Source organism: Chiloscyllium plagiosum, unplaced genomic scaffold (genome assembly GCF_037043375.1).
Source record: "Chiloscyllium plagiosum isolate Xiang-an unplaced genomic scaffold, Cpla_swu_hap1 HiC_scaffold_30, whole genome shotgun sequence".
NCBI lineage: Eukaryota > Metazoa > Chordata > Chondrichthyes > Orectolobiformes > Hemiscylliidae > Chiloscyllium > Chiloscyllium plagiosum.
The window spans coordinates 4,111,231-4,138,957 of NW_028270168.1; the positions used below are offsets into that span (position 1 = coordinate 4,111,231).

Consider the following 27,727-nt stretch of genomic DNA (forward strand, 5'->3'; position numbering starts at 1 on the left):
CTGAGACCTCCTTACAAGTTTGTTTCTCCATTTCCCTCTGACTATTAGGGGTTTTTTTAATACAATCTCAATAAGGTTATCATCCCTTTCTTATTTCTCAGTTCCACCCAAATAACTTCCCTGGATGTATTTCAGGGAATATCCTCCCTCAGCACAGCTGTAATGCCATCCCTTATCAAAAATGCCAACCCCTCTCCTCTCTTGCCTCCCTTTCTATCCTTCCTGTAGCATTTGTATCCGGGAACATTAAGCTGCCAGTCTTGCCCATCCCTGAGCCATGTTTTTGTAATTGCTATGATATCCCAGTCCCACGTTCCTAACCATGCCCGGAGTTCATCTGCGTTCCCTGTTAGGCCCCTTGCATTGAAATAAATGCAGTTTAATTTATTAGTCTTATCTTGTCCCTGCCTGCCCTGACTTGCTTCTGTTCTCAACTGTACCAGTATCAGATTGATCTCTTTCCTCACTATCTCCCTGGGTCCCCCCCCCCACCTTACTAGTTTAAATCCTCCCGAGCAGCTCTAGCAAATTTCCCTGCCAGTATATTAGTCCCCTTCCAATTTAGGTGCAATCCATCCTTCTTGCACAGGTCATTTCTCCCCCAAAAGAGATTCCAATGATCCAAAAATGTGAATTCTTCTCCCATACACCAGCTCCTCAGCCATGCATTCATCTGCTCTATCCTCCTATTCCTGCCCTCACTAGCTCATAGCATCGGGAGTTGATATTACTACACTTGAGGACCTCCTTTTTAAATTTCTGCCTAACTCTCTGTAATCTCCCTTCAGAATCTCAACCTTTTCCCTTCCTATGCCCTTGGTTCCAATGTGGACAATGACCTCTTGCTGACCCCCCTTGCTGCACCCTCTCTGAGACATCCTTGATCCTGGGTTCAGGGAAGCAACACACCATTCTGATTTTTCGCTGCTGGCCATAGAAATATCTGTCTGCACCTCGGACTAGAGAATCCCCTAACACAATTGATCTCTTGGAACCCGACATACCCCTCGTTGCATTAGAGCCAGTCTCAATACCAGAAACCTGGCTGTTCGTGCTACGTTCCCCTGAGAATCCATCACCCCAACATAGCAGCATACCTGTTTCAAACGGGTATATCCATAAAAGACTCCTGCGCTAGGTGCCTACCTCTCTTACCCTTCCTGCAGTTAACCCATCTATGTGACTTATCTGAGACTTCCCCCCCCCCTTCCTATAACTGCCATCCATCACACTGTTGCAAATTCCTCATCGCTTCTTACTGTCTCTCCAACTGATTCATTCGATCTGATAAGATTCGCAGCCAACAGCATTTATTGCAGATATAATCCGCTGTAACCCTTAAACTTTTTAAACTCCCACATCCGACAAGAAGTACAAATCACTCTATTAAAAGTCATTTTTGCTCCTTCACAATCTACTGACCCAGAAATTAACACCGTCTTATTCCTCTACAAACACTACCCCAGCTTAAATTAATAGTTATGACTTATATTTTAAGTTTAATCAAGAGACATATCTCCAAAAACATATAATCAAGAAAGAACCCACTCTACTCACTACTACAGATTCTCTGTAGGCCACACTTAAAACAACAATTAACTTATTTGATTCTGTGCTGTGAACTTTGCCCAACAGTTCCTCCAAGATTAGTTGTGAATTTCACTGTTTGTTAATTTTCCCAGATGCACTCCGATGTCCAACGATACATGAATTCAAACAGCAAAGGCTGTAGCTGTGCAGGTTCTCTCTCTCTCTCTCTCTCCTACAATGATCTCACCATATGCTTCCTTTGTCTGTTCTTCTCCCTTTAAAAACTGCTGTTGTTTTGACTTTTTTTCCAAAGTTCCAAAACAATGCAACAGCATATGAAACAGTAATTGCTGCTCCTGCAATTTGAGGAAATCACCTCCAGCACCTAAAATACCTCAAAAAAGGAACAGCTGTAACAGCCAGAATTTTTTCCCATCCTCCATTTTGTTCCTCTCACGGCTGTAGTCCAGAGTAGAAAGTATACCTGACCTGTCTCAAACACGGTCAGGTATACTTTCCATTTTCTTGTCAGTAATGGGTTTTATCATGAACGTAACAAGACCTCAGTACTTTTCTCAGAGAACAGCAAAAGAGGGATTTTTATTCTTGTTTGTCGATTAATTGCGATAATTAGTTGCTCTGGCAGCAAATCTAAAGGGCAAACCTAGTGGATTCGATACAAGGCATGAGAATCAAAACATTAGGTGGCCGTGCCAGATAAACCTGCATGAAATTGTGCCCAACATTTCTGTTATACAATCATGTATTTCTCTTGAAACATGTAAATGGCATAAATGTTGCATAAACATTTCAATCCCCTATCTCCTAACAATACAATAGCTTTACACCAATGCTCAGATGCTTTCCACACCATGATCTACACTTTAAAGTGCTTCATAGATTGTATCGAAGACATTATTTTGACAGCTAAACTCTGGAGCTGAAAATTTAAAAGACACTGATTTTCTTACAGGGTTTATTTTAAGAGAAATCTCTTGTTTGGCAATACAATCTGTTTGTGGATTTCCACTGAATGTTGTTTAAAATATCTTAATATCTGAATGCGTAGAATGTGGTTCTGTACTTGGTATTCTAAGCTGAAAGCTATAGCAACTAAAATTGACAAATTCACAAATTATTCACTGGATAACATTTATTTCCAAAATATGGTACTAGAAAGTGTTATAATCCCAGCTGATAGTAATACTGGACAAGTCAAACCCCAGGATAAATCCTGGCTTGATAGATCATGCATTTTATTTTTGCAATGTGCTTTGTGGTGGTCTGTCACAAAAGGCTACTAATATACTTTAAACAAAAGAACATAGAAGTTTATTACACACTAAAGGAAAAACACGAACAACATTCACTACACAAGAACTACACAAGAACTAGTTGAAGATCATAATATCATAAATAAAGATTCATCACTTCTAACCTCAGCAACAACCTTACAGATACTCAAACTTCAGTGAAAGGTCATCTTGTTTCCACTTTAGTTTTCATTGCTCAGTTGCAATTGGTTCCTTTTCAGCATTTTCTTACTTCCACCAATGTTATTTATTTACTTAATTTCTCTTCCCGAGACTCTTAAACAAACTGCTAACTCAGCTCAATTATATTTTTACAATGGGTTCCTTGAACTCCTTTTCCAAAGCATTCACTTTTAGGAGCTTTTACATACTTCTAAGCCAGTCAGGACTTCTTTCCTTCTGCTGTTTGGAGACTACTAAACTGCCAGATGCTCTTATTCCTGATGAAGGGCTTTTGCCCGAAACATCGATTTTCCTGCTCCTTGGATGATTCCTGACCAGCTGTGCTTTTCAGCATCACACTCTCAACTCGAATTTCCAGCATCTGCAGTACTCACTTTCACCTAGATGCTCTTATTGGCCTTTTCTCTCCAGATGAACAGTTTCTCTCTCTGAAAGGGGCTTGTGCACTCTCTGAGCTTTTGGATAATTCAATCTTTCTAAATAATTTGTTCCTGTCTCCCTGTATCATAGGACACCTGTAGCTCAATTATTTTCTCACATCTACCCTTGCTTCTAAGCCATTCAACTATAGGGCAACCTCAACTATCCAAACCACACAGGCAGGTAGCATTATGTTTGGATAATCAGAATGTTTGGATAATCGAATGTTTGGATAATCGAATGTTTGGATAATCGAATGTTTGGATAATCGAATGTTTGGATAATCGAATGTTTGGATAATCGAATGTTTGGATAACACAGTTTACCCAAGCATCAGGACTTTGAGATCATGTTTGGATAACCGGAAATTCAGATAATTGATGTTCAAATAACCGAGGTCATTGTCTATTCATTTTAAAGGGTTTAAAAAACATATGTTGTGTGTAAATGTCCGATCAGGATCTGTCTGTCCTCTGTTTCCCAAACATTGTGAATGCCCCCTTTTTCTTTTGACTAAGCTCAGAACTTTTCTTATCATTAAATGTTTCTAAATCTTGTAATCCTTACCCATGGATTTCATAGGAACATGCTGGTCTTGAACTCTAATCAACTGGCCTTTAAAAGATTATTAGTGATAGATAACATGGCTTTGTGCAAGGAAGGTCATGTCTCAAAAACTTGATTGAGTTTTTTGATGAATTGACAAAGATGACAGCAGGGTGGTAAATGCTGTCTACATGGAATTTAGCAAGGCCTTTGACAAGGTCCCTCATGGCAGGCTGATACAGAAGGTAAAAACAATGACTGCAGATGCTGGAAACCAGATTCTGGATCAGTGGTGCTGGAAGAGCACAGCAATTCAGGCAGCATCCGAGGACAGGCAAAATCGACGTTTCGGGCAAAAGCCCTTCATCAGGAATAAATGCAGAGAGCCTGAAGCGTGGAGATATAAGCTAGAGGAGGGTGGGGGTGGGGAGAGAGTAGCATAGAGTACAATAGGTCAGTGGGGAAGGAGATGAAGGTGATAGGTCAGGGAGGAGAGGGTGGAGTGGATAGGTGGAAAAGGAGCTGGGCAGGTCGGACAAGCCCGGACAGGTCAGGGGATCGAGTTACTGGAGGTTAGAAGCTAGGATGAGGTGGGGGAAGGGGAAATGAGGAAACTGTTGAAATCCACATTGATGCCCTGGGGTTGAAGTGTTCCGAGGCGGAAGATGAGGCGTTCTTCCTCCAGGCGTCTGGTGGTGAGGGAGTGGCGGTGGAGGAGGCCCAGCACCTCCATATCCTCGGCAGAGTGGGAGGGGGAGTTGAAATGTTGAGCCACGGGGCGATTTGGTTGATTGGTGCGGGTATCTCGGAGATGTTCCCTAAAGCGCTCTGCTAGGAGGCGCCCAGTCTCCCCAATGTAGAGGAGACCGCATCGGGAGCAACGGATACAATAGATGATATTAGTGGATGTGCAGGTAAAACTTTGATGGATGTGGAAGGCTCCTTTAGGGCCTTGGATGGAGGTGAGGGAGAAGGTGTGGGCACAGGTTTTACAGTTCCTGCGGTGGCAGGGGAAAGTGCCAGGATGGGAGGGTGGGTAGTAGGGGGGCGTGGACCTGACCAGGTAGTCACGGAAGGAACGGTCTTTGCGGAAGGCGGAGAGGGGTGGGGAGGGAAATATATCCCTGGTGGTGGGGTCTGTTTGGAGGTGGCGGAAATGTCGGCGGATGAAGGTCAAGCCACATGTGATCCACAGTGAGCTAGTAAGCGGATACAGAACTGGCTTAGTCATAGAAGATAGAGAGAAGCAGTGGATGGGTATTTTTCCCACTGGAGATTTGTGACCTGTAGTATTCCACAGGGAATAATGCTGGGATCCCTGTTGTTTGCAATATGTATAAATGATTTGGAGAGAATGTAGAAATTAGTAAGTTTGTGGAAGACACAAAGATTGGGCAAGCTGCAGGTAGTGAGGAGGTTTGCCAGAGGATACAGCAGGGTATAGATAAGCTGGAGACTTGGGTGGGGAAATGACAGATGGAGTTTAATCCAGACAAATGTGAGGTGATGCATTTTGAAATGTCTAATACAGTTAATAGCAGAATCCTTAATAGCATCAATATCAACATGGCCATACAGGTCCATAGTTCCCTGAAAGTGACCAACAAGTGGATAAGGTGGTAAAGGCAGCATTAAACATGCTTGCCCTCATCAGTCAGGACATGGAATATAAAAATTGGCAAGTCATGTTACAGCTGCGTAGAACTTTAATTTGACCACATTTGGAATGTTCTGTACAGTTCTGGTTGTCACACTACCAGAAGGAAGTGGAGTCTTTGGAGAGGGTGCAGAAACTGTTTACCAGGATGTTGCCTGGTTTAGAGGGTCTTAGCTATGGAGTGAGATTGGACAAACCTGGTTAGCTTTCACTTGAACATCGAAGGCTGACGAGCAACCTGACAGAAGTTTGCAAAATGATGAGAGGCCTGAAGAGAATGGAGAGTCAGAGCCTTTTTCTCAGGGTACAAATGTCATTTACATGGGGACGTAGGTTTAAGGTAAAAGTGGGTACATTAAAGGAAATGTGAGAGGCAGGTTTTTTTTTAAAACACAGAAAGTGGTGAGTGCCTGGAATGTGCTGCCAGAGGAGCAGTTACAGACGGATACAAAATCAGTGTTTAAGAGGTATCTTGGTGAAAACATGAATACGCAGAGAATAGAGGGATATGGACCGCACAGAGGCAAAAAGGTTTTTTGTTTAGAAAGGCATCAAGAAAGGCACAGTCTTGGGGGTGGAAGGGCCTGTTCCTGTGCTGTACTGTTCTTTGTTCTTTTAAAACTATACATTCCCTTCTTAACATGCACAATATAGAAAAAGCATAGTCATGGTTCAGGGCATGTTAGAAACCAAGCTTCCAAATAAGAATAACATATCTGGAACCTTCCACACAGTACTCACAGATGGGATTGTTCACCACTATGGGTGTCGATTCAGCAGAATAGTCACTGAGCCCCGCTGGACTGACAGATTTCACTCGAAACACATATTTCTTTCCAGGAGTAAGGCCATGCACTGGAAAACTGGTGGATGTAAACAGATACAGATGTAATGAATCTCTGTGGCTTAATTCAGTTCGACACAACCACCATCATGTCTCTGCTGATAAAACAAAGCAATCAGTAGCAATGGAATCAACCAGTTTCTCTGTTTCTTTGCCCCTTTCATTCTCCTCAGAGGGAAGTGGTGATGTGATGGTCTGGTCACTGGACGTCACCCAGAACCCCAGGGAACAAAAACAGAAATTGCTGGAAAAGCTCAGCTGGTTTGGCAACAGTAATGCTCACACCCCAACAACAAAATAAATCTCCCCTTACTTTCACTGCTTTATAATATTCCATCCAAGGGTTGGGTGTATCCCTCACTTCTGAATGCACTCAGTAATGATCAGAGTTTGGTCAGGACTAAGACATTGCAGAAGTCACACTTTGGACCTCACACAGAGTTTTGTATGGTGACCAGCATCAGAGTCACCCCCTCTCTGTCCAAATGACTCTCACATCAATTGTGGAGTTTGAATTGCAGCCCGAAATGTGATTAATTGACTGAGCACAGACCAGGAGCAGAATATGCCACCAACAGTTCTCTGTGGAGAAGTCATTGTAAAGCAAGAAAATTGGAACATAGAACCATCAGAATCACTTGCTTTCACTTATTTCTTATTTATGTGCATCAAGTGTTGGACATCATTGGGACCTGACAGAATGGTTTCAACTCAACAGTACAAGGAAATTTAGACACAATAAGGATTTGTAGTATTCAGTCTTTATGGTGCAATTAGTTTGCACATTTAACTGTTAATTGAAAGGTTGGTGGTTTGAGCTCACTTAGGGATTTTGTAATGTAGGTGCGTACCATCTACAAAGTACACCGCAGAAGCTCATCAAAGCTCCTTTGATAGCATCTTCCAAAGCCATGACCACTTCCATTTAAAAGGAGAATGGCAGCAGATACATGGGAACATCACCCCTGCATGTTCCCTTTCAAATCACTCATCAGCCTGGCTTGGAAAAATATCACCGTTCCTTCATTGTCACTGGGTTAACATCCATAAAGACCTTCCTTAAGGGCATTTTGGGTCTACCTATAGCTCATGAGCTGCAGCAGTTCAAGAAAGCAGCTCACCCCAACCTTCTCCAGGGCAAATAAGGACGGTCAATATATGCTGGCCCTAGACAGCGATGCCCCATCCCATCAGTAAATGATTAAAGCCCCTGAAGTGGTTTTGGTGAATGATTATTTAATTCAATTATCGTATTAAATACGAAGCATGTTGAGATCTTCTGAAGATTGTGAAAGATGAACACAGAATCTTTTCTATGTTTCACTATTTTATAAAACAAATGGCAGAATATGCAGAGATGTGAGAAAAACATTAAATATATATCTGTACATGCTGCTGATAATGGAACAGGTTAAGCAATCATTTTCAGCCACAATTAACTTTCTTAAATATTTCAATCTCCTGGCGAGATGGTGCTCTCACCTTTTTGAGTTGACAGGTTTATTGTTGCAGGTCTCCCAGTTGTTTGTCCCAACCTCACAAGCATAAATATAAAAACCCGAGAGGTCAGTTTCATCTTCAGGCCCTTTCCAATGGACCATCACAGATGTCCTTGTGTTCCTGATGGCAATAATATCATGTGGTGGAGAAAGAGCAGCTGGGTAAAAGAGGGATAACTCACTTTAGTAATCATGGCTACTTGCTCAATTCGGTAGTGAACTGTGCAAACGTTAATGTACAGTCTCCAGTAAGACTGGGACTTGCTCATGAGTTTGATCATTCTCTCACTTCTGCACTTCATGCCTTCTTTAAAGCACTGAAGGTGGGTTGCAAACATCCCATGACTCAAAGCCTGATTGAGCTTCAGAAATTTGAAATTGATTGGGCTGCATGGAGAGAGATTAACACATCAATTTTCCCATTTAGCACTAATCACCTGCCCTTTTCCAAACTCCGAGAGGTCAGCCTGATTTAGCCAAGCACGGCAGGATCTGAGCTTGTGCTGACAACGGGTGTGTACTCTGGTGGAGTGCAGAGGAAACTGTGTAAACTTTCAAGAGACAATAGACAATACTTACTGTCTGAAGTCACTGATCACAAATAGAGATCATTTTTCCTTTTTTCCCTAAAACTACAAAAATGCTAAATATATTTTGAACATGGCCAAATAGAGATATGAATGAGGACTGGCAAAGAAGAAACCAAACTTCAAAAGGGAAACCCAATTTATACAGCATGAGAGGAGGGTACTGATTGGTTGGACCATGGTTGAGCTGACAATGCAATCGAATCTGTTAACTATCAATCTTAGATGATTAACCTTGGACCATGCACATAGTTTATGATTGGTCAGAGATTGATTGGAGGGAGATGGTGGGGTAAGGAGGGAACGCACTAAGGTTTAGCAATCTACATAATCCTTTGCAAGTTTTGAGAAGATGTGTAGCTCAGGTTGAATTTCTGGATGTGGGTTTGCTCGCTTAGCTGGAAGGTTCATTTTCAGATGTTTTGTCACATTACTAGGTATCATCAACAGTGAGCCTCTGGATAAAGCATTGGTGGTATGGCGCACTTTCTATTTATGTGTTTAGGTTTCCTTGGGTGGGTGATGTCATTTCCTGTGGTGACATCATTTTTCATGGTGACATCATTTCCTGTTCTTTTTCTCAGGGGTGGTAAATGGGATCCAACTGGGACAACATATCCATCATAGGACAAGCCAAACTGAGACATGCATGAAAATTCCTAGAAGCATGACATTCCAACTTGGATCCAATTTACCATCCCTAGAGAAAAAGAATGGGAAATTACATCACCACAGGAAATGACATTGCCAACCCAAGGAAACCTAAACACATAAATAGAAAGTGGGCCATACCACCAATGCTTTATCCAGAGGCTTGCTGATGATGATACCTAGTAATGTGACAAAACATCTGAAAACGAACCTTCCAGCTAAGCGAGCAAACCCACATCCAGAACATAATCCTTTCTTAATGAAAAAAGAAAAATACGTACGCAAGCGACTTTGTATATAAACAATCTATCTGGTCACTAGTGTTGTTTAAGGAAGCAAATTTGCTGCCCATTCCTGGTCTGACTGCACACCGACAGGAATGGGTTGACTGTTCTTGAATGCCCCTTGAAGTGGCCGAGTAAGGCACTCACTTATCACAAATAGCAGCAGAAAATGCTGGAGAAACTCAGCAACTCTGACAGCTTCTGTAGAGAGAGAAACTAAGTTAACATTTTGAGTCCAGTGTGATTCTTGTTCAATACTGAGTTGTGAAGAATTCACTTTGGAGAAGAGTCATATCAGACTCGAAACATTAACTCAGTTTCTCTCTCCAAAGATGCTAACCAACCTGCTGAATTTTCCACCATTTTCTAGTTCTGTGATGTTAAACTTTAATTTCTGCATTTAATTTGGATTAGGTTTACGTGCTCCAGGATTGGATTCGATAACTGATCATCTTGTTACAGGTGAATGATTTTACCTGGGGTTTCTCCAAGTGAAACAGCTTCAGAAGGCTGTGACGGCTCACTGATCCCGTACTTATTGACCGCTCGGACTCGGAAACAATACAGCTTGCCTTTGACCAAGTCAGTGACAGCAAACCTTGGGCAGCTCACTGGAATTTCACAGTTTGCTCTTTGCCAACTGCTGCTCCCAGCTACTGACTGGACAAAGAAAATAAAAATACAGAGTAAACATATATTTGAAGATAGTACATAATTGTAAATGAAGAATTTATAACTTTATTTGAAGGTCACTGACTGTAGATTTTATTTTTAGACTTTGCTGTCAATAGCAATAATTATTTTCCAATCAACCAGAGGGCAGCACCTGAGACATTCCTGTTGTTTGCAAACCCATGATGAAAAATCATAACTTATTTTCTTTCTATGTACTGTAAAGAATTGGGATGACCCAAATGAAAAATTTAAATCACGAGGAGTTGGTTCTGATGTAAGCAATAAAAATTTGACTAAATTTGGTTGATTTAGGTTCATCAGTTTTCTCAGAGTTTGTTTCTTTAATACAGTTTCTAATGTTTACGAGGAATAAAACATTCTAAACCAAATGGCACCAAAGGGTCTGACACATTTGGAGTATTGTGTACAGTTCTGGTCACCACATTATAGGAAGGATGTGGAAGCTTTGGAGGAGGAGATTTACTAGAATGTTGCCTGTTGTGGAGGGAAGGTCTTATAAGGAAAGGTTGAGGGACGTGAGGCTGTTTTCGTTGGAGAGAAGAAGGTTGAGAGGTGACTTAATTGAGATATATAAGATAATCAGAGGGTTAGATAGGGTGGACAGTGAGAGCCTTTTTCCTTGGATGGCATGAGGGGACATAGCTTTAAATTGAGGGGTGATGGATATAGGACAGATGTCAGAGGTAGTTTCTTTCATCAGAGAGTAGTAGGGGCATGGAATGCATTACCTGCAACAACAGTAGACTCGCCAAGTTTAAAGGTATTTAAGTGGTCATTGAATAGGCGTATGGACGAGAATGGGATAGTGTAGGTTAGATGGGCTTCAGATTGGTTTCACAGGTCAGTGCAACATCGAGGGCCGAAGAACATTACTGTGCTGTAATGTTCTATGTTTTATGTTCTACGTGTCTGACACATTTCTGCTCTGGATTGTTGGAAATGTGTCAAGACTTGAAGCTGAATACAGTAGGCCCCAGACAACAGCATCGGAGTATATTCCAGAATGTCAATTGGAAATGGACCCTTCATTCTCAAATATGAACAGGCTGGGGCTGTTTTCCCTGGAGCATTGGAGGCTGAGGGATGACCTTATAGAGGTTTATAAAATCATGAAGGGCTTTGATAGGTTAAATATAAAAGGTTTTTTTCCCCAGTGTGGAGGAGTCCAGAACTAGAGTTCATAGGTTTAGGGAGAGAGAGGAAAAATTTAAAAGGGACTTAAAGGGGCAATGTTTTCACTCAGAGGGTGGTACGTGTATGGAATGAGCTGCCAGAGGAAGTGGTGGAGGCTGGTATAATTGCAACATTTAAAAGGCATTTTGATGGGTATATGAATAGGAAGGGTTTGGAGGGATATGGGCCGGGTGCTGGCAAATGGGTCTAGATTTATTTAGGATATCTAGTTGACATGGACAAGTTGAACTGAAGGATCTGTTTCAGTGCTGTATATCTCCATGACTCTATTACTCTAAGTTGGAATGCACAATCTTGAGGATGACACCAAAAAACAAGTGACAAGTTTAACTATTAAATAACACATATACAAATAGAGCTAACATTTTTTTCAGTCCACCACAACTCTGCTCCACATCACTGATACTTGCACACATTCGCATTTCACCTTTTCCACAATATATGTCAGTGGTTCTCTGCCTCGGGGACAAGGCTCCTTCCAGCAGAGGGCAGCATATGTTTGTCCGATATCTGTGACCTGCAGATTAGTCGGAGGGTGTGGAATACGGACATCTCCTAAAACAGACAAACGTTTACTTTGTTAACTCTTTAAGGATACTTACACTCTGGCCTTTGATGGCACAACAATCCAAAGACTATTATCTATGGCTGACATTTCACAGGTCCTCAGAGAGCATGCTCATATAACTGTACAAAATGGCACCTTTATCAGTGACACTCAAAGTTGATGGATGGTTGTCCTGCCAGTGGTCATTGAGGTCAATTAAGGATCTCCTGAAGCACCACTGGTACTTTAATGGGACTGGGCAGGCACTATACAAGGTGGAAACTGTGCTGGGCATCTTCCTTCTGAGCTTGGAGAAGGTGGTGGCATTCTTGATCGAGCATCTTGTCAACCCCTAACATCACCAGAGGCAACAAGGGCTGCCTGTAATGGGAGATCGCTCCCTGTCTTCATGATTGACTCCTCACTGCACCCGGGCCTACCTGAATGACTCAATAACTTAATTAGACAGGCAGGAGGCTGGAAGAACACAGCAAGCCAGGCAGCATCAGAAGGTGGAGCAGCCAACATTTCAGGTGTAACCCTTCTTCAGGACTGGGGTGGATGTAGGGGGAACTGCAGATAAAGGGAGTGGCGGGGGCAGGGTAGTGAAGTGGTGAAAGGTGAAGACAGGCAGAGGGTACTACCTGGTTGGTCAGTGGGAGGAATTAATCTGGTTGGTGGCAGGGAGCAGTGGAAGAGATGGGGAGGGGATGGGAAGGTAGTCAGGAGATGGGAAGGAACGTTATTTGAAATTGGAGAACTTTCTGGGCTGTAGGCTGCCCAGGCGGAAGGTGCGGAGTTGTTCCTCCAATTTGCGCTGTGGTTCGTTTTGGCGATGGAGGAGGCCAGGGATAGTCGGAAAGGGAGTAGGGAAGGGGCAATTAAAATGGGCGGTGACTGGGAGATTCGGTCAGCCCCTGTAGGCCCGGCTGAGATGCTCGGTGAGCTATTCCCTAAGTTTATGTTCGGTCCCCCTGATGTAGAGAAAAGCTCATCGGGAGCACCTGATGCAATAGGCTAGGTTGGAAGAGAGGCAGGTGAACCTCTGTCTCACCTGCAAGGACTGTTTGGGGCCCTGGATAGAAGTGAGAGGGGTGGTGTACCGGCAGGTTTTACATCTTTTCTGGCTGCAGGGGAGGGTGCCTTGGATTTCGGGGGCATTGGTGGGGAGAGTGGCGCAAACCAAGGACTGTTGAAGGGAACTGTCCTTGCAGAAAGCAGAGAGGTTTGGGGAGGGGAAGATGTTCTTGGTGGTGGGGCCTAGTTGGAATCGGTGGAAGTGTTTAAGGATGATGCGTACCATGTGGAGACTGTTGGAGTGGGAGGTGAGGACAAGGGAGACTCTGCCTTTATTGCATTGGGAGGGGGTGGTTTAGAGCAGTGGAACAGGTGGGGGGGGCCAGAGGGCTGTCTGGATGATGGAGGGAGGAAAAGTACATTGTTCAAAATAAGTAGACATCTGGGATGCTCACGAGTGGAATGTTTTCTTGTTTGAGCAGATGCGGCAGAGGCAGAAAAATTGGGAGAATGGGATGGGGTTCTTGCAGAATTCTGGGTGGGAGGAGTTGTAGTCCAGGTAGGTATGGGAGTCTGTGGGTTTGGAATAAACATCTGTCTGGAGATTGTTGCCAGAGACGGAAATGGTGAGAAAGGGGAGGAAGGTGTCCAAGATGGACCAAGTGAATCTGAGGGTGGGGTGGAAGTTGTGGGTGAAGTTGATGAACTGCTCCAGTTCAGCCTGGCTGCACAAATGCAGTTATCGATGTAACGGCAGAAGGGTTGGGGCATAGTGCCTGTGTAGGTGCTGAAAAGGGATGTTTGACATAGCCAACAAAGAGGCAGGTGTAGCTGGGGCTCATCTGAGTATCCATGGCCAACCCCTGGATTTGGAGGAAATGGGAGGAATTAAAGGAAAAGTTATTAAGGGTGAGGACCAGTTCGGTGAGGCGGAGGAGGGTATTGGTGGAGGGGGTCTGAATGGGTCTATTGGAGAGGAAGAAGCAGAGGACTTGGAGGCCATCTTTGTGTGGTATGGACATGTATAAGGACTGCACATCCATAGTGAAGATAAAGCGCTGGGGGCTGGGGAAATGGAAGTTGCTGAAGAGATGGAGGGCGTGGTTGGTGTCGTGGATGTAGGCGGGAAGTGTCTGAACTAAGGGGGAGAGGATGGAGTTGAGGTAGGATGAGGCGAGTTTGGTGGGGCAGGAGCATGCCGAGATGATGGGTTGGCCAGGGTAGTTGGGCTTGTGGATCTTGGGAAGCAGGTAGAACCGGGCAATTCAGGGCTGGGGTCTATGAGTGTGGAGGCAGCGAAGGGGAGATCACTGGAGGCAATGAGGACACGGACAGTGCGGGTGATTTTGGCCTGATGGGTCGTGGTGGGGCTGTGGGTAAGGAGAGATAGGACATGCTGTTGGAGAGTTGGTGGTCAGCCTTTGCGACATAGAGGCTCATTCCCCAGACTACCACCGTCCCACCTTTGTCAGGGGGTTTGATGGTGAACTGCGGGTTGGTGCAGAGTGAATGGAGTGCTGCACGTTCGGGAGGTGCGGGGGGGTGAGGTTGGAGTGGGTGAAGGGGCGTGGAGAAATTGAGGCAGCTCATTTCGTTTGCAGTCAGCAATGAACAGACCAAGGGTGGGTACAAGGCCGGCAGGTGGGGTAGAGGGAGTGATTAGTGGTTAGGGTAAAATAGCTACTCTTCCCCAGAGGAGACAGTCACACAATGTAATGTAAATGTGGCAACATAATCAACACTGGATGAGAAACCCAGAGACTCAGGGATTCAAATCCCACCACAGCAGGTGGTGAAATTTAAATTCAATTAATAAATGAGGAAAGTGAGACTCACAGTAACCAGGAAATTCCTATTGATTGTTGTAAAGGTCCATCTGGTTCAGTAATGTCCTTAAGGGGGAGGGAAATTGACCATTCTCACCTGATCCACCCTACATGTGACTCCAGACTCACAGCAATGCAGTTGACTGTTAACTGCCCCCTGAAATGGCTGAGCTAGCCAAGGGGGCAATTAGGGATAAGCAATTGCTGGCTTTGGCAGTGGTATCCACATCCTGTTAAAGAGCAGGGATTCTTTAAGCCAGACTTACCTTCAAGCTCATCTTTAGTAATCGGAATGACGCCGATATCAGTCTGGATATCTGCAATTAAAAGTAAACAACTTATAGTTTTATCATGACAGTTGAGCACCAACAAGAATAACAGAAACAAATCACGAATTCATGATGAGATCCTAATATTTAAACTTTACATACAATCTTGGAAGCTTCAATCCATCCAGTACTTTAAAACAGACTGTTCCTCAAGCCCACGTTTCTTCAGAGAGATCATTCGCATTCTGTGCAGTTTGTGCAGCTGAGACTGATTGTATTGAATTATAAATGAAAGTGTGAATTGGAATTTTTATTCAAACCTTTCCAAGCAGAGGCCAGTATTCCATCTGGGACACATTCACATGGTTTCTTATAGCAATAAATAATGACCACAGCCACATAAATAAATATATGTTGTTCCACATTAAGAACATAGAGCATCGAACATTACAGCGCAGTGCAGGCCCTTCTGCCCTCGATGTTTCAGTGATCTGTGGAACCAGCTGAAGCCCAGCTAACCTACACTATTCCATTTTCATCCATATGTTTATCCAATGACCATTTAAAAGCCCTTAAAGTTGGCGAGTCTACTATTGTTGTAGGCAGTGCATTCCATGCCCCCACTACTCTCTAAGTAAAGAAACTACCTCTGACCTCTGTCCTATATCTATCACCCCTCAATTTTAAGCTATGACCCCTCATGCTAGCCATCACCATCCTCGGAAAAAGGCTCTCACTGTCCACCCTACCTAACCCTCTGATTATCTTATATGTCTCAATTAAATCACCTCTCAACCTTCTTCTCTCTAAAGAAAACATATGAACTAGGAGCAGGAGTAGACCATTCAGGCCCTCAAGCCTTCTCCATTATTTAATACAATCATGGTTCATCTCATCTTGGCCTCAACTCCATTTTCCTGCCCGCTCTCCTTCAATCTGTTACTCATTAAAAAATCTCCTTAAATTTGTCCCACCATTGACTGCACTCTGAGGTAGTGATTTCACAGATTATTCACCCTTTGAGAGATGTAATTTATCCTCATCTCTGTTTTAAATCTGCTGCCCCTAATCTCAAAAACAATGATTTAAAAATAATGTCCCATAGATAGAATCAAACATAAATGGATGCCAAGAACTGGTTCAGAACACGGTGTCTAAAAGTCTTGGTCAGAGAGGTGGCTCTTAAAGTGGTCTTAAAACAGGAGAGATCAGTTGAAAGGCAGGAGGTTTAAGGGAGAGAGTTTCAGAGGGGAGAACCACAACTAAGAAAATCATATCCACTAATAGTGGGGTGAAGGGAAGGGTTACATAAAAGACCAGGATGCTGAGTTGAAGGTTATGGATCTGAGAAGATACAGGAAGTGAGATGTGAGGCCATTTTATGATATAAACACATGGACATATTAGAAACAATCTCTTCAACTGGGGGTAGATTAATGAGCTTTTTAAACAATTTGTTAATTGGATGTGGGCATTGCCAGTATGTGAGCTGGTATGTGAGTGGCTTGCCGGGGCATGTCTGAGGGCAGTTAAGAGCCATGATTGCTGTGGGTCTGACGTCACATGGAGGCCAGAGCAGGTAGAGACAGCAGATTTCTCTCCCTGAAGGACATTAGTGACTAAGTTGGGTGTTTTTTGTAACCGCAGTAGTTATATGGTCATAGAGTCATAGAGATGTACAGCAAGGAAACAGACTCTTCAGTCTATGCTGACCATGTATTCCAAATTAATCTAGTCCCATTTGTCAGCACTTGTCCCATATCCCTCTAAACCCTTCCTATTCATATATCCATCCAGATGCCTTTAAATGTTGCAATTGTACCAGCCACCACCACTTCCTCTGGTAGCTCATTCCATGCACATACACCACCCTCTGTGTGAAAACATTGCCCCTTAGGTCTCTTTTATATCTTTCCCTCGTCACCCTAAACCTATGCCCTCTAGTTCTGGACTCCCCCACCCTACGATATATTTATCTTATCCATGCTCCTCATGATTTTATAAACCTCTATAAGGTCACCTCTCTGCCTCTGAGGCTCCAGGGAAAACAGCCCCAGCCTGTTCAGCCTCTCCCTATAGCTCAAATCCTCCAACCCTGGCAACATCCTTATAAATCTTTTCTGAACCCTTTCAAGTTTCACAACATCCTTCCTATAGGAAAGAGACCAGAATTGTATACAATATTCCAAAAGTGGCCTAACCAATGTCCTGTACAGCTGCAACATGACCTCCCAACTCCTGTACTCAATACTCTGACCAATAAAGGAAAGCATACCAAATGCTGCCTTCACTATCCTATCCACCTGCGACTCAACTTTCAATGAACTATGAACCTGCATTCCAAGGTCTCTTTGTTCAGCAGCACTCCCCAGGACCGTACCATTAAGTCACCATTAGGTCAGTTCTTTATTCCAGACTTTATTGAATTCACATTTCATCATCTGCCCTGGTGTCAAACCCATGCCAAACTGGGTCATCTGGATTACTGGTCTAGTGGCATTACCAGTGTGCCAACATCACTCTTTGCTTTCCCTTTCCTCCCTGTGGTTTCTATCTGGGCAATCTGGGCAATAGTGAGGACTACAGATGCTGGAAACCAGAGTTTAGAGTGATGCTGGAAAAGCACAGCAGGTCAGGCAGCATCCGAGAAGCAGGAAAATCGACGTTTTGGGCTAAAGCCCTTCATCAGGAATAGTGGCAGGAAGAAGAAGAGATGAATGGTGGGGGGGGGGGGGGGAGTGGGGCTGGGGAGAAGGTAGCAAAGAGTACAATAGGTGAATGGGGGTGGGGATGGAGGTGATAGATCAGAGGGGAGGGGGGAGCGGATAGGTGGAAAGGAAGATTGGCAGGTAGCACAGGTCATGGGGGCGATGCTGAGCTGGAAGTTTGGAACTAGGGTGAGGTGCGGGAAGGGGAAGTGAGGAAACTGGTGAAGTCCACATTGACGCCCTGGGGTTGCAGTGTTCCGAGGCGGAAGATGAGGCATTCTTCCTCCAGGTGTCTGGTGGTGAGGGAGCGGCAGTGGAGGAGGCCCAGGACCTGCATGTCCTCAGAGCTTCAGCAAAATCGACGTTTCGGGCAAAAGCCCTTCATCTGAAGCTCCTCGATGCTGCCTGAACTGCTGTGCTCTTCCAGCACCATTGATCCAGAATCTGGTTTCCAGCATCTGCAGTCATTGTTTTTACCCTGCATGTCCTCAACAGAGTGGGAGGGGAGTTGAAATGTTGGGCCATAGGGTGATGTGGTTGATTGGTGTGGGTGTCCCAGAGATGTTCCCTGAAGCTCTTTGCTAGGAGGCGTCCAGTCTCCCCAATGTAGAGGAGACTGCATCGGGAGCAACGTGAGGAAGATAGTGAGGAAAGATCGTTTTTGAGCAAAGTACAATGTAACTCTGCAACTCTGAGCTCAAAAACTGCATGAATTCATGTAAAACTCTGTTATCTCACTTTTTAGATTAGAATCAATCTAAACATCATGGCATAGACAGAGAACACAGGGGGCTAACATCTTCAACATATTATCTAGCTATCACCCATTGTTACAGCTAAGCTGAGAATGCAACTTTAAAAAAAAAGGTTTTGTGATTTACACATAAAAGAAGTGAAACTATCATGGTATCCAAACAGATGAAAGACTCAACAGACAATCAAGGTATTTTTCAATGTATAATTTCAGTTACATCACATTGTAAACTTTTGCTATAAATTCTGTGCCTTAGATTTGTGCCCTCCTTAATCACCTGATGAAGGAGCGGCGCTCCGAAAGCTAGTGATTCCAATTAAACCTGTTGGACTATAACCTGGTGTTGTGTGATTTTTAACTAAGTCAGGTATAGACAGGATAGATTGAGTGAATCCTTAGAAGAATATAAAGGCAGTAGGAGTGTACTTAAGAGGGAAATTAGGAGGGCAAAAAGGGGATATGAGATAGCTTTGGCAGATAGAGTTAAGGAGAATCCAAACACATTTTACAAACACATTAAGGACAAAAGGGTAACTAGGGAGAGAATAGGGCCCCTCAAGGATCAGCAAGGCGGCCTTTGTGTGGAGGCGCAAGAGATGGGGGAGATACTAAATGAGTATTTTGCATCAGTGTGTACTGTGGAAAAAAACATGGAAGATATAGAATGTAGGGAAATAGATGGCGACATCTTGAAAAATGTCCATATTACAGAGGAGGAAATGCTGGATGTTTTGAAAAACATAAAGGTGGATAAATCCCCAGGACCTGATCAGGTGCACCCGAGAACTCTGTGGAAAGCTAGGGAAGTGATTGCTGGGCCCCTTGCTGAAATATTTGTATCATCGATAGTCACAGGTGTGGTGCTGGAAGACTGGAGGTTGGCTAACGTGGTGCCACTGTTTAAGAAAGGGGGTAAGGACATGCCAGGGAATGATAGACCAGTGAGCCTGATGTCGGTGGTGGGCAGGTTGTTGGAGAGACTTTGGAGGGACAGGAGGTACATGTATTTTGAATTGCAAGGACTGATAAGAAATAGTCATGATGGCTTTGTGCGTGGGAAATCATGTCTCGCTAACTTGATTGAGTTTTTTAGAAGTAACAAAAAGAATTGATGAGGGCAGAATGATGGACGTGATCTCTCTGGACTTTAGTAAGGCGTTCGACAAGGTTTCCTATGGGAGACTGGTTAGCAAGGTTAGATCCCATGGAATACAGGGAAGACTAACTATTTGGATACAGAATTGGCTCAAAGGTAGTAGACAGAGGGTGGTGGTGGAAGGTTGCTTTTCAGTCTGGAGGCCTGTGACCAGTGGAGTGCCACAAGGATCGGTGCTGGGTCCACTACTTTTTGTCATTTATATGAATGATTTGGATGTGAGCATAAGAGGTAGAGTTAGTAAGATTGCAGATGACACCAAAATTGGATGTGTAGTGGACAGCGAAGAAAGTTACCTCAGATTACAACAGGATCTTGATCAGATGGGCCAATGGGCTGAGGAGTGGCAGATGGAGCTTAATTTAAATAAATGTGAGGTGCTGCATTTTGGGAAAGCAAATCTTAGCAGGGCTTATACACTTAATGGTAAGGTCCTAGGGAGTGTTACTGAACAAAGAGACCTTGGAGTGCAGGTTCATAGCTCCTTGAAAGTGGAGTCGCAGGTAGATAGAATAGTGAAGAAGGCATTTTGTATACTTTCCTTTATTGGTCAGAGTATTGAGTATAGGAATTGGGAGGTCATGTTGCGGCTGTACAGGACATTGGTTAGGGCACTGTTGGAATATTGTGTGCAATTCTGATCTCCTTCTTATCAGAAAGATGTTGTGGAACTTGAAAGGGTTCAGAAAATATTTACAAGGATGTTGCCAGGGTTGGAGGATTTGAGGTATAGGGAGAGGTTGAATAGGTTGCTGCTGTTTTCCTTGGAGCGTTGGAGGCTGAGGGGTGACCTTAGAGAGGTTTATAAAATCATGAGGGGCATGGATAGGATAAACAGACAAGGTCATTTCCCTGGGGTGGGGGAGTCGAGAACTAGCGAGCATAGGAGGTTTAGGGTGAGAGGGGAAAGATATAAAAGAGACCTAAGGGGCAACGTTTTCACACAGAGGGTAGTGTGTGTGTGGAATGAGCTGCCAGAGGAAGTGGTGGAAGATAGTACAAATGCAACATTTAAAAGGCACCTGGATGGGTATATGAATAGGAAGCGCTTGGAGGGACATAGGCCGGGTTTTACCAGGTGGGAATAGATTGTTTTGGGATATCTGGTCGAACGAGTTGCACCAAGGGTCTATTTCTGTGCTGTACATCTCTGTGACTCTATGACACTATGACAGACAGAAGCATTGAAACATTGTGAGGATGAAACTTCATAACTCATTCATCATTTTATAAAATGTAATTAATGTGTCACCAGTGTAACTGTGTCAAATTGATCAATTCTCTCAAACTACTAATTTCTGGCCAAACATTCGAACAGGGCTGATTAAATTTTGCTTCGATGGGTAGCACTTACTCATTACTCTGTCTCCGGCTGTAGGGTCAGTTGTGGTCACTGGGTCTGAGATCCGGGAAGGCCTGCTGATCCCTGCTGCATTGATGGCTCTGACACGGAATTGATATGTCCGGCTTTCCGATAGGCCCACAACGGGAAACTTGCATAATTTCTCAGGAACTTCATTGCACTGAATCCACCTGTTACTTCCTAATTCAATTCTAAAATCATAAATCAGAAAGCCCCAAGTTAATCCCCTTCACATACAATAAATTGACTTAAGACCAAAAAAAATATTCTCAATCAAATCAGGATTGTTGTCATTTCCAAAGTGAATAATTATGCAATGCACTACCTAATAATTATACAATGTATTTTCAGTAAAATTGGGATAGGAAGTGGAGCTGGTCCCTAATTTTATGCAGAGAAAACATCATACAGCCCTGAATATGGGATAATACCAAGGGATTAAAAATGCTTATCGACCATGTTAAAACAGTATTGTGCAAACTTTCTATTTAAAGCCTTCTATCCAAATCATTGATTTGAGTGAGATTGTGGGATTCAGCTTTGTCAAACTCTGATATGTTTCATGCTGCAATCTCTTCACCGGCAGGAAATGCAGAACCAGTCACAGATCAATTCATCGCACATATTCTTGGAGCTAAAATTGCCTTTGATCTTTTGAGATAAGCTGCTCAAAGGTTCTATTTGCATTTCCAAGATGCCTCATCAAATATAAATCCTATCACAAAGGGGTTCTGATGCCAGTAATTGGCAACTACTGACAAATTTGCCATTGACCTTAAACACTGGTACACTGGCTCAGTGGTTAGTACTGCTGCCTCACAGCAGCAGGGACCTGGGTTTGATTCCAGCTTCGGGTGACTCTCTGTGTGGTGTTTGCACATTCTCCCCGTGTCTGCATTTATTTTCTCTGGGTACTCCAGTTTCTTCCCATAGTCCAAAGCTGAGCAGGTTAGGTGGATTAGCCATGGGACATTATACATAGTGTCCAGGAATGTGCAGGCTAGGTGGGGTAACGATGGGAAATGCAGGGTTACAGGGATGGAGTGGTTCTGGGTGGGATGATCTTTGGAGGATCAGTGGGCTCGATGGGCAGAATAGCCTATTTCCTGAGTAAGGATTCTATGATTCTGTGATGATTCTTTGAACAGATGTGGCAGCTGGTTGTTCTCATTGGCAGAGGGATCTAGATTGCTTGGAGTTGAGCAGTCAATGAGGGTGTCACTGTTAACCAGGTCTCCCTCCAGAGTTTCTGTACCTTTGCTGTTGAATGTGTCCAGCAGGGTTATATCCACTGACCTCGGAGAAAGTGTTCCTCAGGGAAGTGGGCAGCCCAGCTGTTCATTACTGACCTGTCAATGAAATAGCCAATCACTGCACTCTTTCCATCAGCACTGGGTGGTTTCCAGGTAACAAACACATAGTCTTTATTAACATTGTGACACTCGACATCCAATGGTGAACCTGGAGCACCGACCTCTGCAGCTGGACCATCTGCAGGAGAAAAAAAGACTTAACATTGTGTACGACTGAATTATTTATTACAAAATAAGACAAAATTTTTAAAAATCTTATTCAATAGTCAATACATCATAATTGTTGTAGAAAACCACTCTTCTGTAAATATGTGGTTGCTCGATCCCTAAGGCGAACGAGAACATTTGGTGGGACCAACTAATCCTTCCGAGGAACTGTTCCTGTCATCTCACCACAACATTTCATTATTTCAGCTCGAGCTGGAAATGGAACCTCAAGTGGAAGCATTGCTTTGCACAAAAAAACAAAAACATCCCTGTTTCTTTGAGTCATTAATAAAACTTGTAATGATGCTCAGGATTAAATCTGCCAACATTATTTTTATTCTTCCTTGGGATGTGAACCTTCCCAGCAAGACCAGTAACCCTAATTGCTCTTGAGCTGAATGGCTAGCTCAGTTTTTTCAGAGGGCAATGAAGAGTCAATGTGTGATTGTGGATCTGAATTCACACAGCAGGCTGGATAAAGCCAGCAGCTCACCTTGCCTAAAGGACATTCATGAATCAAATGGGTTTCAACAATGTTTTTCTCATGGTACCATTGTTAAAACTTACTTGCAATTCCAATTTAAATTTCAACTTCAACCCTGGTGGGATCTTCAACTTGTACCTCCAGAACATTAGTCTGGGATTCTCTGTTCAGAAAAGCAAGATACTGCAGATCTCAAATGAAAACAGGAAATGCTAGAAATATTTACACCTCCAGCAGCACATATGGAGACAGATATGAAATTACCATTTCCAGCCCAGTATGACCCTTTATTAGAACCCGAAGAATGGTTTTCTTGGAAGAAGAATCATATCAGAGTCAAAACATTAACTCTGTTTCTCTCGCTATAGATAATGCTGGAGCTGCTGAGTTTCTCCAGCAATTTCTGTTTTAGTCTCTGGATTAATGCGCCAGTGACATTACCATGATAACATTCAGTGAATGTTATATTTGTTCACTTAATGTTTCAGTCCCCTAATATCAGGGGCTGCTGTTGTCACCTTTCCATTCACCTTTTTAAGCATGTACGTGCTCCTCCAATGCTTTTGCAATCAAATCTAAATACACCTGCTGAAGATGTTTCCTGATGAACAAGATCGGAAGAACATAATGATTTTAGATGCTGCTTGTTTTGTTAATTACTGATCCACAATGGCTTCTCAGGTTCCTGAGAGAATCTGAATTAATGTTTCTTACAAGTGGGACATCAAAAAGGAGAGTGATCTTCTTTAAAAGATACACAGAAACTTTTGTGACTGTGAAGTTGCCGTGGATTGCTGTAAATTTTTCATACCTCGAACAAAGACATATCTACTGTGCTCCTTGTATCCAATCCATGTGAGAAGACACATGGTATAGAGGCCCTCATCTTCCTTATGGATGTGAGGGAGAGTTAGCTTGGTAAATTTATCGGAGTGCTCAATCTTTATCCACTTGGATTCCTTCAGTAAAATACCTGTAAAAACAATAACTTCTCATCAGTGACCTTAGTTACAAAGGTATTCAATAACCACACAATAAACCTTGACCTTAACATTTACATAATTAACACAATTATTTTTCTGTTTACTCATTTCCCTCCTTTTAAAAGGTTATTTATTGCCATCCATCATAACTGAAAATGGAAACAGTGACCAGAGAACCTGAATCTGGCTTTTCAGTAATCCTTAGTTTCAGGTGACTGGAGCTTGGTATAAATCCAGCCGAGGAGATTCACCGGAATGCTGCTTGGGCTGGAGCATTTCAGCTCTGGGAGACACTCGACAGGCTGGGGTTGTTCTCTGCAAAGCATAGAAGGCTGAGGCCAGACCTGAATGAGGTGCTGAAAGTCACAAGGGGAGTATGCAGGGTAGACAGGGAGAATACAACAAAGGATTGCAGTTGCTGGAAATCTGAAACAGGAACAGAAATTGCTGGGAAGTCTCAGCAGATCTGGGAGCATCAATGGAGAGAAAACGGTGTCCAGTGGCTCTTTGTCCACCTTTTCCCTCCGCAAGCGCTGCCAGACTATAAGATCTAGGAGCAAAAGTAGGCCATTTGGCCAATCAAGACTGCTCCACCATTCAATCATGACTGATATGTTTCTCAACCCATTCTGCTGCCTTCTCTCTGGAACCCTTGACCCCTTACTAATCAAGAACCTATCTCTGTCTTAAATACACTCAATGACTTAGCCTCCACAGCCCTTTGCAGCAATGACTTCCACAGATTCACCATCCTCTGAAGATATTCTTGTTCATCACAGTTCCAAAACGTTGTCCCTTCACTTTGAGGCCAAGCCCTCGGGTCCCAGTCTCTCCTACCAGTGGAAATATATTCTCCGCCTCCACTCTACCGAGGCCTCTCAGTATTCTGTAAGTTTCAATCAGACCAGCCTCATTCTACTAAACTCTATTGAGTACAGACCCAGAGTCCTCAACCTCTCCTCACATGACAAACCCTTCATCCCCAGGATCATTCTTGTAAATCTCCTCTGGACCCCTCTAATGAGAGCACATTCTCCAATATGGGGCCCAAAACTGTTCACAATATTCCAGATGCAGTTTGACCAAAGCCTTATACAGCCTCAGCAATATGTCTCTGCTCCTGTATTCTTGCCCTGCTGAAATGAATACTTACATTGTATTTGCCTTCCTAGCAGCCAACTGAACTTGCAGGTTAACTTTAAGAGAATCTGTAACTTGGATTCCCCGGTCCCTTTTCTGAAACCTTTCCCATCTTTGAAAATTGTCTATGCCTCTATTATCTGAGCAAAATGCTTCACCTCAGGTTTTCCCACATTATATTCCATCTGCCATTTCGTTGCCAACTCTCCTAGCTGTTCAACCCTTCTGCAGCTTCTCTGCTTCCTCAATACCAGACCAGACCAGACCAGACCAGAACCCCTAAATATTTTAATAAGTAGCCTAGACCCTAACGTTTTCTTATTTTAAAGGTAGATGCAAAGTAGATGTTCCAGATGTGATGTGACTGGTCAAACCACTCAATGTTAAGCAAAGCGCAATTTATTTAAACAACACAATTAAAATACAAACAAAAGAAGGAGGAATTTAGAATAACTTAGCTGGAAAATGTAATCAAATAATAGACACAGCACCTATTATTCATTAACTGTTTCAATATAATAACATCCCATAAATACATCCCTCGGCAAAAAGGTAAATTCAGACTCAGGCACTCCTTTTTTTGGTGGGGGGGGTGGCATGGTGGCTCAGTGGTTAACATTGCTGCCTCACAATGCCAAGTTCAATTCCAGCCTCGGGCGACTATCTATGTGGAGTTTGTAAATTCTCCCCGTGTCTGTGTGGGTTCCCTCCAGGTGCTCTGGCTTCCTCCCACAGTCCAAAGATGTTTAGGTTAGGGTGAACTGGCCATGCTAAATTGCCCATAGTGTTCAGGGATGTTTAGGTTAGGTGCATTAGTCAGGGGTAAATCTAGAATAATAGGTTAGGGGAATCAGTTTGAGTGGGGATACTCTTCAGAGGTTCTGTGTGGACTTGTTGGATCAAAGGGCCCATTTCCACACTGTAGGGTTTCTATGATTCTTATATACAGTTCTCCAATCACGGAGGAAACAACATCAAGAGAGATTTCAGAGAAAATAGCAGCTAGAGATCATTCTAGAGACCCAGAAACTTCCAATCTTTCTGGGACCCAAATAGCTTCTGGCTGCTACAGCTAAAAACAACTAGAGATCCTGGTCCGTGAGACATGGCTACTCCCCTTCCATTGTTACAACTGGTTTAAAAACACCTGAAGGCCTCCTAAATGATAGATTTTGGCCTTCTCCAGTAGTTTGTTCAGCATCTCTGCCTTTACAAACTCTCTTAAAAAAAACCCAGGGAAAAAAATTTAGATTACTTACAGTGTGGAAACAGGCCCTTCAGCCCAACAAGTCCACACTGACCCACCGAAACGCAACCCACCCAGACCCATTCCCCTACATTTACCCCTTCACCTAACACCAAGGGCAATTTAACTTGGCCAATTCACCTGACCTGCACATCTTTGGACTGTGGGAGAAAACCGGAGCACCCGGAGGAAACCCACACAGACACGGGGAGGATGTGCAAACTCCACACAGACAGTTGCCTGAGGCAGGAATTGAACCCAGGTCTCTAGCGCTGTGAGGCAACAGTGCTAACCACTGTGCCACCGTGCCACCCATAATAACCTTGCTACAGTGACAGTATCATCACAGCATGACCTGCTGAGTTTTTTCAGAAATTCCTGATTTTGTTTCAGACAGAGAGAAACTTTGTCCCTCAGTAGAAGGATCAATAACCAAAGGGCCCAGTTTAGAGTAAGGAACAAAGAATTTAGAGGGGATTTGAGGGAAAAATAAGATCACCCAAAGGATTGTAGTTATCCGGAACTCGCTCCTGAAAGGGTGACCAAGGCAGGACTTCTTAAAACATTTAAGAAATTTTTTAAAGCAAACTTGAAACACCATAGATTTTTTAAAAAGCCACAGGCCTGGTGCTGGAAAATTGGTTTAAAATTAATAGATATTTGATGACTGGAATAGACACGATGGGCAGAAGAATCTTTCTCCATCATAACTCGAAACCTATAGTTGGTGCCCTGGTTGAAAGCCCACTAGCTGTTAGTAACACTGTGACCTTATCACTTTTATACTCCATGAGTCTTTTCTCCCCCTTTGTGAACATGGACATGCAGCAGTTCAAGGAGACAGCTCACACCCACCTTCTCCAGGGCAACTAGGGACAGGCAATAAATACCGGGTCCAGCCAGTGACACCCACATCCCACAAATAACCCATGAACTTACCAGACCACTGGGCCCCACAAATTCTGATGGAGTTTACTGATGCGACCATTCAATATAAAGGTTGCTCATGATGTTGGTAAAAATCATTTAGTAGCAGATGCATTTCCCAGAATGCAAAATTAAGGGAAAGATGATAAGGATGGTTTAAAGTTTGTAACAGGGATGAATGAGGGTGAACAAATGTGAGTATCATGTTTTGATGTCTACATGTCATATAATTTTTGATAAAACACATCTTTGAAATGGGGTTTCATTTCTACTAATGGTGGAGGCTTATAAACACCACTATTGTGCTTGGACTGTGGATTTAAAATGGGAAAAGATATTGTTTTAAACCAAGGGATTATGGAGGAAGAAGTGGCACTTTTTTC

At 43.3% G+C, this 27,727-nt stretch overlaps 1 protein-coding gene across 2 annotated transcripts in view; it reads right to left on the minus strand.

The window, feature by feature from the left end:
• The window catches only part of myom3 (myomesin 3), a 109,652-nt gene that overhangs the window by 53,518 nt on the left and 28,407 nt on the right, over positions 1-27,727 (minus strand). For both annotated transcript variants that reach the window (XM_043717220.2, XM_043717219.2), the window contains exons 9-16: positions 23,860-24,021; positions 22,394-22,535; positions 21,036-21,235; positions 15,061-15,111; positions 11,832-11,959; positions 9,991-10,174; positions 7,976-8,150; positions 6,391-6,512 (exon numbers count right to left, since the gene is read on the minus strand). In XM_043717220.2, coding sequence (XP_043573155.2) covers positions 6,391-6,512; positions 7,976-8,150; positions 9,991-10,174; positions 11,832-11,959; positions 15,061-15,111; positions 21,036-21,235; positions 22,394-22,535; positions 23,860-24,021 — 1,164 coding nt within the window. The remainder of the gene's footprint in view (positions 1-6,390; positions 6,513-7,975; positions 8,151-9,990; positions 10,175-11,831; positions 11,960-15,060; positions 15,112-21,035; positions 21,236-22,393; positions 22,536-23,859; positions 24,022-27,727) is intronic.